Below are 13,013 nucleotides of genomic sequence, written 5' to 3'. Positions count from 1 at the left end.
CGCCTATTCACTTCCCCTTTCTCGGTGGACTTTTACCCCGAATGGGTCACCCGGCTACCGAGGGCAGAGCAGGGAGAAAGAACTCCCTGCGCTTCTCCGGGGCGCTCAACACCATCCTCAGGGGTCTGAGGCTTCTCAATAGGTCCAAAGCAAACAAAACGCTCCAAGCGAAAGGCCCAGCACACAGTAGGTGCTTAAAAGGGTTGTTACGGTGCCAGGTTGCCAAAGCAACAGAGCAGACTGCATTACTCCCATTCTTAAAAAATAAGTAAAAAAATAAAAAGTAAAAAGCCGAAATATCTTCAAAGCAGAAGAAGGAGGGCCTCAGGTGCTCAGGGGAAGCGGGTCGGGTGCAAGGCTACAGGAAATTCGGGGTTGCTGGGGAGAGCGCAGCAGCGTGCGGAGAGGGCGCGGGCGCTGGCGGGCAGGGCGCCCCCCCGCCCCTCCCCCACCCCCGGGCAGCCGCCACGGTGCCTGGCTCACAGTAGGCGCTCATTCAAACGTGTTGAATGAATGAATGAGAGGCGCGGCGGCGTCAGCGCCGCCCAGCGGAGGCCCGGGCCGCGCACCCCCGGGGCCAAGGTCCAAGGAGAAGTACCGCATGGCACAGAGGGCGCCCCGAGGCCCTGCGCCGGAACCGGCCCCCAGACCCGACGCTGGCTGGGCAGGGCCTGGGCCGCAGGCGGAAGGCCCCGGGGCTCAGGCCCGGCTCCCCCGCCCCAGACCCGGGCCCCCCTCTTCCCGCGCCCCGGCCGGCCTGCAGCCCCGGAGGCCGCGCACGGCCCAGGCGGGCCCCGGGCGCCAGGTGCGCGGCGGCTGCGGCAAGGTGACCGCGGGCGCGGGCGCGGCGCGGCGCCCACCTTCTGAGCGGCGCGCACGTTGTCCTCGCCGAACAGGCTGCTGACGCTCTGCGAGAAGGTGTTGACCGTGCGGCGGTAGCTGTTCTTCTCGGTGCCGCCGCGGCCCCGCGCCCCTTGCACGCCCGGGGCCAGCAGCCCGAGCAGCAGCAACAGCAGCAGGAACCCAGTCTGGGTCCGGGGTCCGCCCGAAGCGCGCGCGCCCATCCTGGGGCCGGTGGGATGCGGGGTCCGTGAGAAGGGTGAGAGCCGCACGGTGGGACGCCGCGGCTCCGGCGGAGACCCCCGTTGGCGCGCTCGGTAGCCGAGCGCCGCACCTCTGACCGCGCCGCCGCCGCCGCCGCCGCCGCGCCACCTGCCCCGCCCCGCGCGCAAAGGCTCGAAGGCCCTGCCCACGCCGCGCTCCGCCCCCGGACGCGGGACCCGCTGGCGACCTGGCGGGAGCGCGAGAGGCGGCTGTGAAGTTGATGATCTCCCCGCCCCCACCCCCCGGAAGTCTTCCCTGACCTGGTGGGGCTTTAACCTTTTCTTTTTTTAAAAATAGTTTTTAGTTTTAACTTTTCTATAAAAAGCAACCCAAGCTTGTAAAAGTGGAAGCAGCCCCAGCAAGGACATTGACTGCAATTGATTGGAAAATATGAACTGTATACATTTTATATGTCGCTGAATTTCTAATGACACCCCAAAATTGGCCACCGTTGCCGATGGCATGGGCACGAGCTTATTCATTCATTCTGAAATGTTTAAAAGAAAAGCATTAAGCATCCCTCCTGCCCTTCTTCAGAGAACTCTATTTCAGAGTCACAAAATAGTCAAGGACCGAAAGTTCTTTTTAGGAAAGTCCCGCTAGTAAATGAGGAGGGAGTGAAAGAGATTAGAAAATTAGAAATTAGAAAATCCGTTTGCACTCCTTAATGAAATGACGGGTCCAGGCCACGATCATCAAGACATTAAATCCAAAAGGTGGCAGGTCGGTGGGGAACTTAAAAAAGGAGGGGCCAGGTGGTCAGGACCTGGACCCGCCAGTCTTAGTGACAGAAGTACCAGCGCCACCTATGATGGATTCTTGCCAAACACTTTGGACCGTAACTTGATGTGGCCTCCACATCTAACCAACGGTTTACAGGAAATATGGGGGATGGAGGAAAAAAATTAGAAGCAGCAGAAGCAATCAGCTAAAGCCAGAATGTGGAGCATTCAACAGGATTAACGACCCAGTTTCCTCAATAAGTAAATGACATAAAAAATGAAGGCAGGGGAGATTTATTGGTTTTAAAAGACTTAAGAGCTATTATAACCAAATACAACGCAAGGGCCTTGTTTGCATCCTAAATCAAACAAACCATGTCTAACCAGACATTTTTTGAGACAACCAGGAAAATAAAACTTAACTTTTGTCAACCCAAAGAGTGAAAAATTGCCTCTTTTTGAACTTACATTTTTCTAGATTCCTGGTGAGGTTTTCATATATTCACTGGCCTTATATTTCTTCTTTTTTTTTAAGTAAATTTTTTTTATATTGAAGTATAGTATACAAACAGAAAAATACACAAATCATAAGGTGCCTCTCCATGAATTTAAACGACACACAAGGTGACCAGCACCCAGGTTGAGAAAAGGAACATTACCAGCTTTGCAAAAAGGCTCCCTTTGCCCTCTCCCATTCATTATGCCCTCTCCAAAATTTAGGGGATTCATTTTGCCTGTTTTTGAACTTTATGTGAATTGGATCATAAAGTATGATCTTTTGTGATTGGCTTCTTTTCAACATTATATTAATGAGATCCATGCTGTTGTGTATTTGCCTTTTCTCCTTTTGCTTTATAGAATGTTCTTTATAACTTCTGGAGATAATACTTTGGTATATAATATTTTAGAAGAAAATATAAGAGAATGTTCTATTACCTACCTAATAATTTGAAGATGAACACACTTTTTATTTACTTAAATAAACATATTTAAAGAAGAAACTGTAGATCACTATCATCCTAAGCAATAAAACCCATGAAAACACAGGTTTGATTTGCTCATTATAACTTTTTCCCCCAAATCCTTTTTAATTAATTAAAAGCATGTTCATATGTATACCATCTAAATCCTCTCACGCACCACCTGTGTGTTTGTGGGTTTTTTTTTTTTCACACACACACACTGTATTTTATTTTTACAAGAGATAAATAAACTGACAGCAAGCATTGTAAATGGATGACCACAACAAAAGGGGGGTTTGTTTTTGCTTTTGCTTTTCGGGGGAAGAGGGGAGCTTATCCACATTAATCACACTCTTCATTCATTCATTCATTCCAATCAACAACAATTTATTGCTTACCTGCTCTGCAGCCAGATCTTGTTCTGGGTTATTCAAATGTTTTTCCTGGGGCAGTAACTTTAAATTTATTTATTTTTTGGCTGTGTTGGGTCTTCGTTTCTGTGCGAGGGCTTTCTCTAGTTGTGGCAAGCGGGGGCCACTCTTCATCGCGGTGCGCGGGCCTCTCACCATCGCGGCCTCTCTTGTTGCAGAGCACAGGCTCCAGACGCGCTGGCTCAGTAATTGTGGCTCACGGGCTTAGTTGCTCCGCAGCATGTGGGATCTTCCCGGACCAGGGCTCAGAACCTGTGTCTCCTGCATTGGCAGGCAGATTCTCAACCACTGCGCCACCAGGGAAGCCCTGGGGCAGTAACTTTAAATAAGTCTTAAAAATAACTTTATCCTTTCTAAAATTCTAAAATAACGCCTAGTGCCTTCACTTTTTTTGTGATATAATTTAAATGTTTGCCCTTAACCAATTAATGCTTTTAACAGAAAAAAGGAGACAATATAGATGTCCTAGTCGCAAGATAATTACAGGATTCAGAAAATACATTATTTCCCAGTGCGCTACAGACAATGGGATGTGGTCATGAGAATTCAAAGTTGTCTAATAGATGCCTTCTTTTAGTTCTACCTGTCACTGTAATGGAAATATTTAGGGCCGTTTTATTACACAACTGTTTCTTGTAGGAATATCAGAAAATGCAGATAAGCAAAAAAGAGAGGGAAGAAGATTGTATTGGGGCAGGGTTATATTTTTTAAAGTGACAGAACACTCCCATTCCCAAATAGCCAAATCAATATTAGTATTTAGAGACTCATACCACACCTCTGTGAGAACAGCCCTGGGCTTAAACTGATCCCTCCGTAGCCCCGCCCCCTCCTCTAACTTGGTCCCGCCTCCGCCGCCGGCCGGCCCTGGCTTTCAGCGTGGCGCCGCCTCCAGCCCCGCCCCCAGGTGCTCCGTTAGTTTCAGCTCTCGCGAGAGCGCAACCCGGAAATTTTCCGGCCGGAACGCTTGATGGGAGCCCACGTGGGTTGGGCTTCATAGTGCGCTGGTCGTAGGACCTCCGGGAGCAGAACAGGAGCCGGGCGCCATGGGGAAGCTGCGCCGGAGGTACAACATCAAGGGACGTCAGCAGGCGGCCCCCGGCCCCTCGAAGGGCCCTCCCGAGCCGCCCCCTGTGCGGCTGGAACTGGAGGGTAAGTAAGGCGCCTCCGGACGAGGTCTGGGATTCGGGGGAGGGACCAACCAGGGCCTCGGGGCCAGGGCTGGCCAATGGGGGCCGAAGGGCTTCCGGACTATGCCCTGCCTCCGCTACTCGGGCGGGAGACCCGGAGAGACAGCACCTCCCCTCCCCAAGATGATACAAAGGAAGGGGGAATAGTGACAGTTTCGTTTTAACTGAATTTGGGACAATACCTGGAGTTTCTTTCCAGTGGGGTCCAGCCCTAGTATAGCTATAGGGGGAGTTTGGGCAAGGAATTACAAGGTAATTCCATCCATTCTGATGGCTTCGATTATAACCTCCCTACAAGCGACCCCTAAGTTTGTATTTTTCAGCCCAGACCTGTCTGCTTAGCTCCAGGCTGCTTAACATTTCTGCCCAGACTTCTCCGTTTTGTTAGGAATGGCTACCATGTGCCAGGCACTATTCTAGGAGAGTAACAGAAGAGGAGATTAAGGGAAAAAATCCCTGCCATGCAGAGTTCAGATGCTTCTGGGAAGAGACAAGCAAAGATAAATGCAAAGTACATAAGACGTTTTGCATACATTCATACAAAAGAGATAAAGCACAAGAGGTTTGGGCAGGTTGCAGTGTTTCATGGTGGGGTCGGGGGGCGGGGAAGGCCCCACTGAGAAAGCATTGAATCCTTTTTTAAGACCTGAAGGCAGTCAGAATGGCTGAGTGGAGATGAAACTTAAAATGGGGTCAGGATCTTGTAGGGCCTGGTGGGTCATGGTGAGGATGGTGGCCCTGCAGAGTTGAGAGCAGAGGAGGGACACAGGGTGGGCTTAGGTTTCTTTTGTTTTTGTTTTTTAATAAATTTATTTTAGTTATTTAGTTTTGGCTGCGTGGGGTCTTCGTTGCTGCAAACGGGCTTTCTCTAGTTGCTGCGAGTGGGGGCTACTCTTCGTTGTGGTGCGTGGGCTTCTCATTGTGGTGGCTTCGCTTGTTGCAAAGCATGGGCTCTAGGCATGCAGGCTTCAGTAGTTGCAGCACGTGGGCTCAGTAGTTGTGGCTCGCGGGCTCTAGAGCACAGGCTCAGTAGTTGTGGCGCACGGGCTTAGTTGCTCCGCGGCACGTGGAAGATCTTCCCGGACCAGGGCTCGAACCTGTGTCCCCTGCATTGGCAGGCAGATTCTCAACCACTGCACCACCAGGGAAGCCCAGGGCTTAGGTTTTAACAGCATCACTTTGCTGTGTTGAGGAAAAGCAGTAGAGGGCAGAGAATCTGGGCGATCTGATAGGAGGCTGCTGAGTACATTGACTCTGGCAGGAGTTGATGCTTGGACCAGGGAGGCAGCAGTAGAGGTGGTGAGAGGTGGTTGGATTCAAGATGTATTTGGAAGATGGAGCTTTGTTCTGGCTGTGCGCAAGAACAAAGGACATGTCAAGAACGAATCCCAGGCGTGCGGCTGGAGGCTGGAGAAAGCAGGCATGGGCAGCTTGCGGGGAGGCCAGCAGCTTGGCTTTGGATATGAGTGGTTTGGGGGGCCTGTCAGATATCCAAGTAGAAGGGTCAGCAGGCAGCTGCTGAATCGGACGCTTGAGAGAAGCAAGTCCAGGGGAGATAGCAGTTTGGAATCATCTGTATATAGATGATATTTATTTGAAGTCTGAAGACCAGACTGGCTCGCTGAGGCAATGAGTCCGGTCCAGTGAGGTGGGAGGAGAACCCTGGGAGAGTGTGGTTGTCCGGGGACCAAGAGGAAGACCCGCCGTCTGTGTCAGATGTGGCTGTGGGATCAGGCAGGGAGAGAAAGGACCGTGGATGTAACACTGGGGAGGCCATCGGCGACCATGATGGGTCCAGTTTCGGGGGAGAGTTGGGCTGAAGTGATTGAGTGGGTTCAGCTGTCTTGCAGGCCCCTGAGACTGAACACATTTCAAAGTTGGACTCATCCAGCTGCTTGTATAGCATCCCTGCGGTCCAAGCAGATTTAGGTGTTAGGGAAGAGTGAGTCTAGATTCAGGAGGTGGAGGGAGGGAGAGAGAGCCGGGGCCGCTGGGGAAGCCTGCTTCCCTCGACCCACTAATCGGCCTCTTCTTCCACACTCTCCTCTTGGACCCGGAAGGCAGTGAGGTTATAGGAAAGATTGTCAGAGTGGGAATCTGGAGTCCGAATTCCCTCCTCGGAAGTTGCAGGGATAGGCTGGGAGTTGAAGCAAATCGCCTGGCATCTCTGTGCCTCAGTGTTCTCAGCTGTCAAATGGGTCCAGCAGTAACAGTCATCCTACCTGATCTCAGAGTCATGGAGGTGGTATTTTGGGAGAATATGTTTGTGACTGAAACGAGAATGCTTTGAAAAGTAAAGACAAGCTGTAGAGATGTGCCGTTGTCCTGTGATGGGCGTCATCCATTGTAACAGCAGTGACAGCTCAGGAAGTGAGATGGCACCTCTAAGAGGGCAGAAGACCCCTGGACTGACAGTTGGGTGAGAGCAGAGGGACCCGAGGTCTCTTAGACTCAAAGATTTGGGGAAAGTTGTTTCTCACCCCAGAACAAGGCATCTCTGTCTATCGCCACCTTTCTCAGGGGCCAGAGGGATCTTACAAGACTATAAAGCAGGTTACCTTCTTCAAAGAGCTTTCCCCGATCCAATATCATCACCCTTTCTCTTATTTTTATTTTTAGCACATCTCCCCCACCCCCTTTTTTTCCATAGCACAGTGGTTCTCAAATTTTTTGCACCAAGAACCCTTTCACATTCCTAAAAATTGAGGACCCCAGAGTGCTTTTGTTAGTGTGGGTCGTGTCTGTCGATATTTACCGTACTAGAAATTAAAACCGAGAGATTTTGAGACACAAGCGCGTACAAGCACACACTCCTTTAGCTGTCACCACGTCACACGATTTGGAGCCTTTGGAAAACGCTGCTGTACACTCTTTTCTTTTTCTCCCCCTGCTGTTAATTCTGTCTGAGACCTGCAGAATGGACGGCTTGCGTTGCCTGAAGTAGTCTCGTTCTTCTTACTGAGGAGCGCACCACCTCTCCTACACTTGGTAATGTCATAAAGATGTACAAAGCCTGAGCAGTTAATAAAAGTCAGACACCGCCCGTACGGGGACTCCAGCGTTGGGTGTGAGGCAGAAATAGGTGCTCCCCAAGCCCCCTCCTCCCCATGGTGCTGCCATAGGTTTGAGTTGAAGAGTGATAAGGGAGCTGGATTTTGGTCTGAAACGTATACTTTCAAACTCCGACTTTTTTTTTTTTTTTTTCGGCCACGCCACGCGGCTTTCGGGATCTTAGTTCCCCGACCAGAGATTGAACCCGTGCCCCTGGCGGTGGAAACGCGGAGTCCTAACCACTGGACCGCCAGGGAAGTCCCAAACTCCACCATTTAAAAATAGACGTGACGCACTCAGTCCACTGTACACGCGTGAGAGCGCGTCTTTCAGAGTCACTGTAAAGATGGTTTTGATCCCACAGTCCCGCTGAACGCAGGGCGCCGCTGGGAGGGAGGCACTGTTGCAGCCTGTTCCCTCCTTGCTGTGCCCCCATCCCCGTCCCCGCAACGCGAGGACGGCTGACCCGGGGCGGGTGCTGGGTGGACCGGTGGGATGAAGGTGTGACGGGCCTGCGCCCCCGTTCCTATGCGGGTGCTCGGGTGGCTGTCACTGTGGGCAGGAGGGTCAGCCCGGAGGAAACGGCGTTAACACAGCATCTTGGGACTCGCGGGCGTCCGCGCTCTCCGTCCTCCAGGGCTGTGGGTCAGGCGAGCGTGTCTTTTCAGATAAGGGCACGTTGAAAGGAGTCGATGCAAGCAACGCGCTCGTCCTGCCCGGCAAGAAGAAGAAGAAGACCAAAGCCCCTCCCCTGTCCAAGAAGGAGAAGAAGCCCCTGACCAAGAAAGAGCGGAAGATGCTGCAGAGAATCTTAGACCAGAAGGAGAAGAAGCGCCAGGTATGCACGCTCTGTCTGCGCGGCGAGGGATGGGTCGGGGTGTCTGTGACCCCCGACGTGATCCCTGTGGCTGGACTGTCGGGTAGAACTTTCCGGAAGGAGAGGCAAGTTCTGTGTCTGCAGTGTCCAGTACAGTGGTCACCAGCCACACGTGGCTGTTGAGCACTTGAGATATGGCCAGTGTGGCCGAGGAATTGGATTTTTAATGTGATTTGGTTTTAATTAACTTAAATGCAAATAGCCGCGTGTGACTAGTGCCCCGTATGGGACACACAGATCCAGAACCTTTCCAGTCCTTGGGGGACGTGCTACTTGGGTGTCTGTCAGTCTGGTATGGGTCCAGCTTTGTGGAGGCCACATGTTTGTTGAACCAGGAGTTGGTCGATCAACGTGCTCACTTTTTATTTTCCCCCCTCATTCATTTTGTTGTTTATTTTTTAACTTCATTCTGGAGAATTTTAACCTTTTTTGCTTAATATGTTTTTAAGGAGAAAATTTTGTAATGAGAAATTCAAACATATATAAAGGTAGAGACAATAGTGTCATGGGCTCCAGTGTACCTGTCACCAGCTCCAGCAGTTGTCAGGCTCGTGGTCAACCTTGGTCATCTCCACGGCCGGTCACTTTCCCACCCCCTGGGTCAGAGCCCAGGCAGCGTCAATCTGTACTAGTTTCTGTGGCTGCCTTGACAAGTGACCACAAACTGGGTGGCGTACAACAATGGAGATGTGTTCTCTCACTGATCTGGAAGCCAGAAGTCTGAAATCGAGGTGTCAGCAGGGCCGTGCCCCTTCTGAAGTTTCCAGGGGACGGTCTTACCTGGCCTCTTCCAGCTCCTGTGGCTCCAGGTTTCCTCGGCTCATGGCCACATTGCTCCAGTCTCTGCCTCTGTCTTTATGTGGCCTGCTCCCCTGTGTGTCCCTCCTCTGTGTATCTCTGATAAGGACACTTGTCTTTTTCTTTTTCTTTTTTTTAAAAAATGTTTTGGCTGCACCATGTGGCATGCAGGATCTTAGTTCCCGACCAGGGATGGAACCTGTGCCGCCTGCAGTGGAAGCGCAGGGTCTTAACCACTGGACCACCAGGGAAGTCCCAAGGACACTTGTCTTTGAATTTAGGACTCACCTGGATAATTCAGGATTTCATCTTGAGATCCTTAAGCTAATTACCCTTAACTTAAAAAGGCCCTTTTTCTGAATAAGATCCCATTCTGGGACATGGATATATCTTTTCAGAGGGCCACCATTCAACCCATATACATATCCCTGAATATTTCAGTTTGCATCTCTAAAATAAGGACCATTTCAAATTACCACAGTGCCATTAGCATGTCTAAATGTTTTCAAAATACCATTAGATATCCAGTAAATAGTCCAATTTCTAATTGTTTCATAGATGCTCTCCACCCGCATCTCTTGTCTTTCCCCCTTATATTTGTTGGAGAGATTGGTTTGTCTGTCTCAGAGACTTTCCCACGGTCTGGATGAAAAACTTTTCATCTCTGATATAAACATGTTCTTCCACCCTCCGAATTCCCTATAAATTGGTATTTGGGTCTGGGGCAGTGACTCTCCACTGGGACAGTTTTGCCCCCCCCCCATCCCCGGGAACACTTGGCCAAGTCTGGACATATTTGGGGCTGTGACGATTTGGGGGACGCTGCTGGCATCTGGGGGGTAGAGGTCTGGGATGGTATTAAGCAGCCTGCGGTGCTCATAACATCAAAAAATTATCTGACCCCAAATGCCAGCAGCGTGAAGACCGGGAAACCCTGATCTAGAGGCTTCAGGAGATTCTCTCTCGCTAGTCTTTCTGGCAAGGTGACCACACGGCGTGCTGTGTTCACCAGGGGACACACAGGCCTCCCGTTAGCAGCTCTGACGCGTGGTCCCTGGAGCCCTTCAGGCAGGGGAGGCTCACCGTCCTGTGAGTGTGTCCTATTTAAATCCTGTGAGCATCTTTTCTTGCTGTTCTGTACGTTGTTTTTTATCGATTATGAAATATGTGGGTGTGTGTATACATATATATACATATACACGTATAAAAGCAGATATAAAATATCTGAGTAACTTCAAGAATAACAAGACAAACACTCATGAATTGCTCACCCAGGGGAAAGGAACCAACTGGACCCGCCCCCGCTCACTGCTTTATTCAAGGCAGAGTGGGGACCACTTCCTGTCGCACACACACAGCTGTTCCTCCCTGTACTAACTGCCGGGAAGTCTTGCATTATACAAATGGGCCCTACTTTATTTATTCCATCTCCCATTGATGGGCATCTGGGTAGTCGCTGGTCTTCCCTTACGACACACCATGGTGCAAAGAGAGCCTTGTTTATCCAACCCCAGTCTCCGTAAGGGGGGCGAAAAGCCACCCTAAGCTCACGCGTCTTTCGGCGTTAAGAACTCTGTGAAGGACGGTAATTGCAGTTCGACCTTCGGATTAAAAAAGACTGTAGGTGTTACAGATGGCCAACAGACACATGAAAGAATGCTCAACGTCATTAATCATTAGAGAAATGCAAATCAAAACTACAATGAGGTATCATCTCACACCGGTCAGAATGGCCATCATCAAAAAATCTACAAACAATAAATGCTGGAGAGGGTGTGGAGAAAAGGGAACCCTCTTGCACTGTTGGTGGGAATGTAAATTGATACAGCCACTATGGAGAACAGTATGGAGGTTCCTTAAAAAACTAAAAATAGAACTACCATACGACCCAGCAATCCCACTACTGGGCATATACCCTGAGAAAACCACAATTCAAAAAGAGTCATGTACCAAAATGTTCATTGCAGCTCTATTTACAATAGCCAGGACATGGAAGCAACCTAAGTGTCCATCATCGGATGAATGGATAAAGAAGATGTGGCACATATATACAATGGAATATTACTCAGCCATAAAAAGAAATGAAATGGAGGTATTTGTAATGAGGTGGATGGAGTTAGAGTCTGTCATACAGAGTGAAGTAAGTCAGAAAGAGAAAAACAAATACAGTATGCTAACACATATATATGGAATCTAAGGAAAAAAAAAAAAAAAGGTCATGAAGAACCTAGTGGCAAGATGGGAATAAAGACACAGACCTACTAAAGAATGGACTTGAGGATATGGGGAGGGGGAGGGGTGAGATGTGACAGGGTGAGAGAGTGTCATGGACATATATACACTACCAAATGTAAAATAGCTAGCTAGTGGGAAGCAGCCACATAGCACAGGGAGATCAGCTCGGTGCTTTGTGACCGCCTGGGGGGGTGGGATGGGGAGGGTGGGAGGGAGGGAGATGCGGGAGGGAGGAGATATGGGAACGTGTGTATATGTGTAGCTGATTCACTTTGTTATAAAGCAGAAACTAACACCATTGTGAAACAATTATACTTCAATAAAGATGTTTTAAAAAAAAAAAAAAAAGACTGTAGGTGTTAGTGATGCTGGAATTTCATCTAGAGTCTCAGCTCCCCTTCTGCAGAGAGGATCGTGATGCCAGATGTGTAACACACACATTTCCTTCCCCAGCGAGCGGAGATGCTCCAGAAATTGAGCGAAGTCCGGGTTTCGGAGGCTGAAATGAGGCTGTTTTACACCACGTCCAGACTGGGCACCGGGGGCCGCATGTACCGCGCCAAAGAGTGAGTCGGCTGCCTCCTCCCTGAAGCCCGCCCTTCCCGCCAGGGCTCCCGGGGGGGTCAAGGGTCATGGCGTCTTCTGGGGCTATGGGAAAATACGTTTGCAGTGACCCGTGTGCTAAAATGCCTCAAATGGGTGGAGGCCTCAGATAATGCGAAATATCCTACACTGCACAGGACGGCAGAGTTCTTACTCCAGGATGCTGGTGTCCTCCTGTAACGCCGAGCCCTGCGTTACAGGTCCTTCCAGCTTTTGCAGGGACGAGTAGTCTAGAAGTTGTCATCAAGGAGGTCAAGGATTTGATTTAGCCCACGAGCGGGTTTTGTTTGGTTCACGTAGCGTCATTAGGCATTTGGATCTTCTGCACACGGATGCGTCTCCTAGGGCTGCGGTAACAGGTCACCACAAACTGGGGACCTTGAAACAAGAGGAATTTGTTCTTGTGGTTCTGGCCACCAGAAGCCCAAAGTCAAGGTGTTGGCGGGGCTGGGTCCTGCGGGAGGCCAGAGCGTCTGTTCCAGCCTCTGCCCAGCGTCTGGTGGGGCCAGCCATCCTGGGCGCTCCGCGGCTGGGAAACACGTCACTTCAGTCTCTGCCTCGTCGTCGCGTGGCATCCTCTGTGTGTCTTCCATGGCCTTCTGTCTGTGTCTGGGTCTCTGTTTTCTTTTTTCTTTTTCTTTTCTGGCCACGCAGCATGCGGGATCCTAGTTCCCCGACCAGAGATTGAACCCGTGCCCCCTGCATTGGGAGCACGGGGTCTTAACCACTGGACCACCAAGGAAGTCCCCTGGGTCTCTGTTTTCTTATAAGGAAGGACACCAGTCATTTGGATTTAGGGCCCATCCTAATCTAGTATGACCTCATCTTAATGACATCCTGAAGACCCTGGTTCCAAATAAGGTCACATTCTGAGCATCTGGGTGGCCATGAATTTTGGGGAGACACTATTCAACAGTCAACATTTAAGAATTAGGAGATTTCACATTAAAATCCAGGGTCCCCCCTGGCCTTGACCAGTTGGATGATGTGGCCGCACCAGCTGGCCTTCCCACAGAGCAGCTGGCGTTAGATGGGGCCCG

At 50.4% G+C, this 13,013-nt stretch overlaps 2 protein-coding genes across 5 annotated transcripts in view; one reads left to right on the top strand and one right to left on the bottom strand.

The window, feature by feature from the left end:
- The window catches only part of BRI3BP (BRI3 binding protein), a 108,959-nt gene extending 107,720 nt beyond the window's left edge, over positions 1–1,239 (bottom strand). Inside the window, exon 1 of one of the 4 annotated variants that reach the window (XM_082353235.1) lies at positions 861–1,239. In XM_082353235.1, coding sequence (XP_082209361.1) covers positions 861–1,064 — 204 coding nt within the window. In that variant the 5' untranslated portion in view covers positions 1,065–1,239. The remainder of the gene's footprint in view (positions 1–860) is intronic. The other 3 variants (XM_082353234.1, XM_082353233.1, XM_082353232.1) reach the window with 3 other exon arrangements.
- A 2,917-nt stretch (positions 1,240–4,156) lies between these two features.
- Positions 4,157–13,013, top strand: part of DHX37 (DEAH-box helicase 37) — a 30,280-nt gene continuing 21,423 nt past the window's right edge. Inside the window, exons 1-3 of the mRNA XM_082353212.1 lie at positions 4,157–4,371; positions 8,129–8,298; positions 11,824–11,936. Coding sequence (XP_082209338.1) covers positions 4,266–4,371; positions 8,129–8,298; positions 11,824–11,936 — 389 coding nt within the window. The 5' untranslated portion in view covers positions 4,157–4,265. The remainder of the gene's footprint in view (positions 4,372–8,128; positions 8,299–11,823; positions 11,937–13,013) is intronic.

Source organism: Balaenoptera borealis, assembly GCF_965194805.1.
Source record: "Balaenoptera borealis genome assembly, chromosome: 14".
NCBI lineage: Eukaryota > Metazoa > Chordata > Mammalia > Artiodactyla > Balaenopteridae > Balaenoptera > Balaenoptera borealis.
This window is presented reverse-complemented; position numbering and strand designations above follow the sequence as displayed.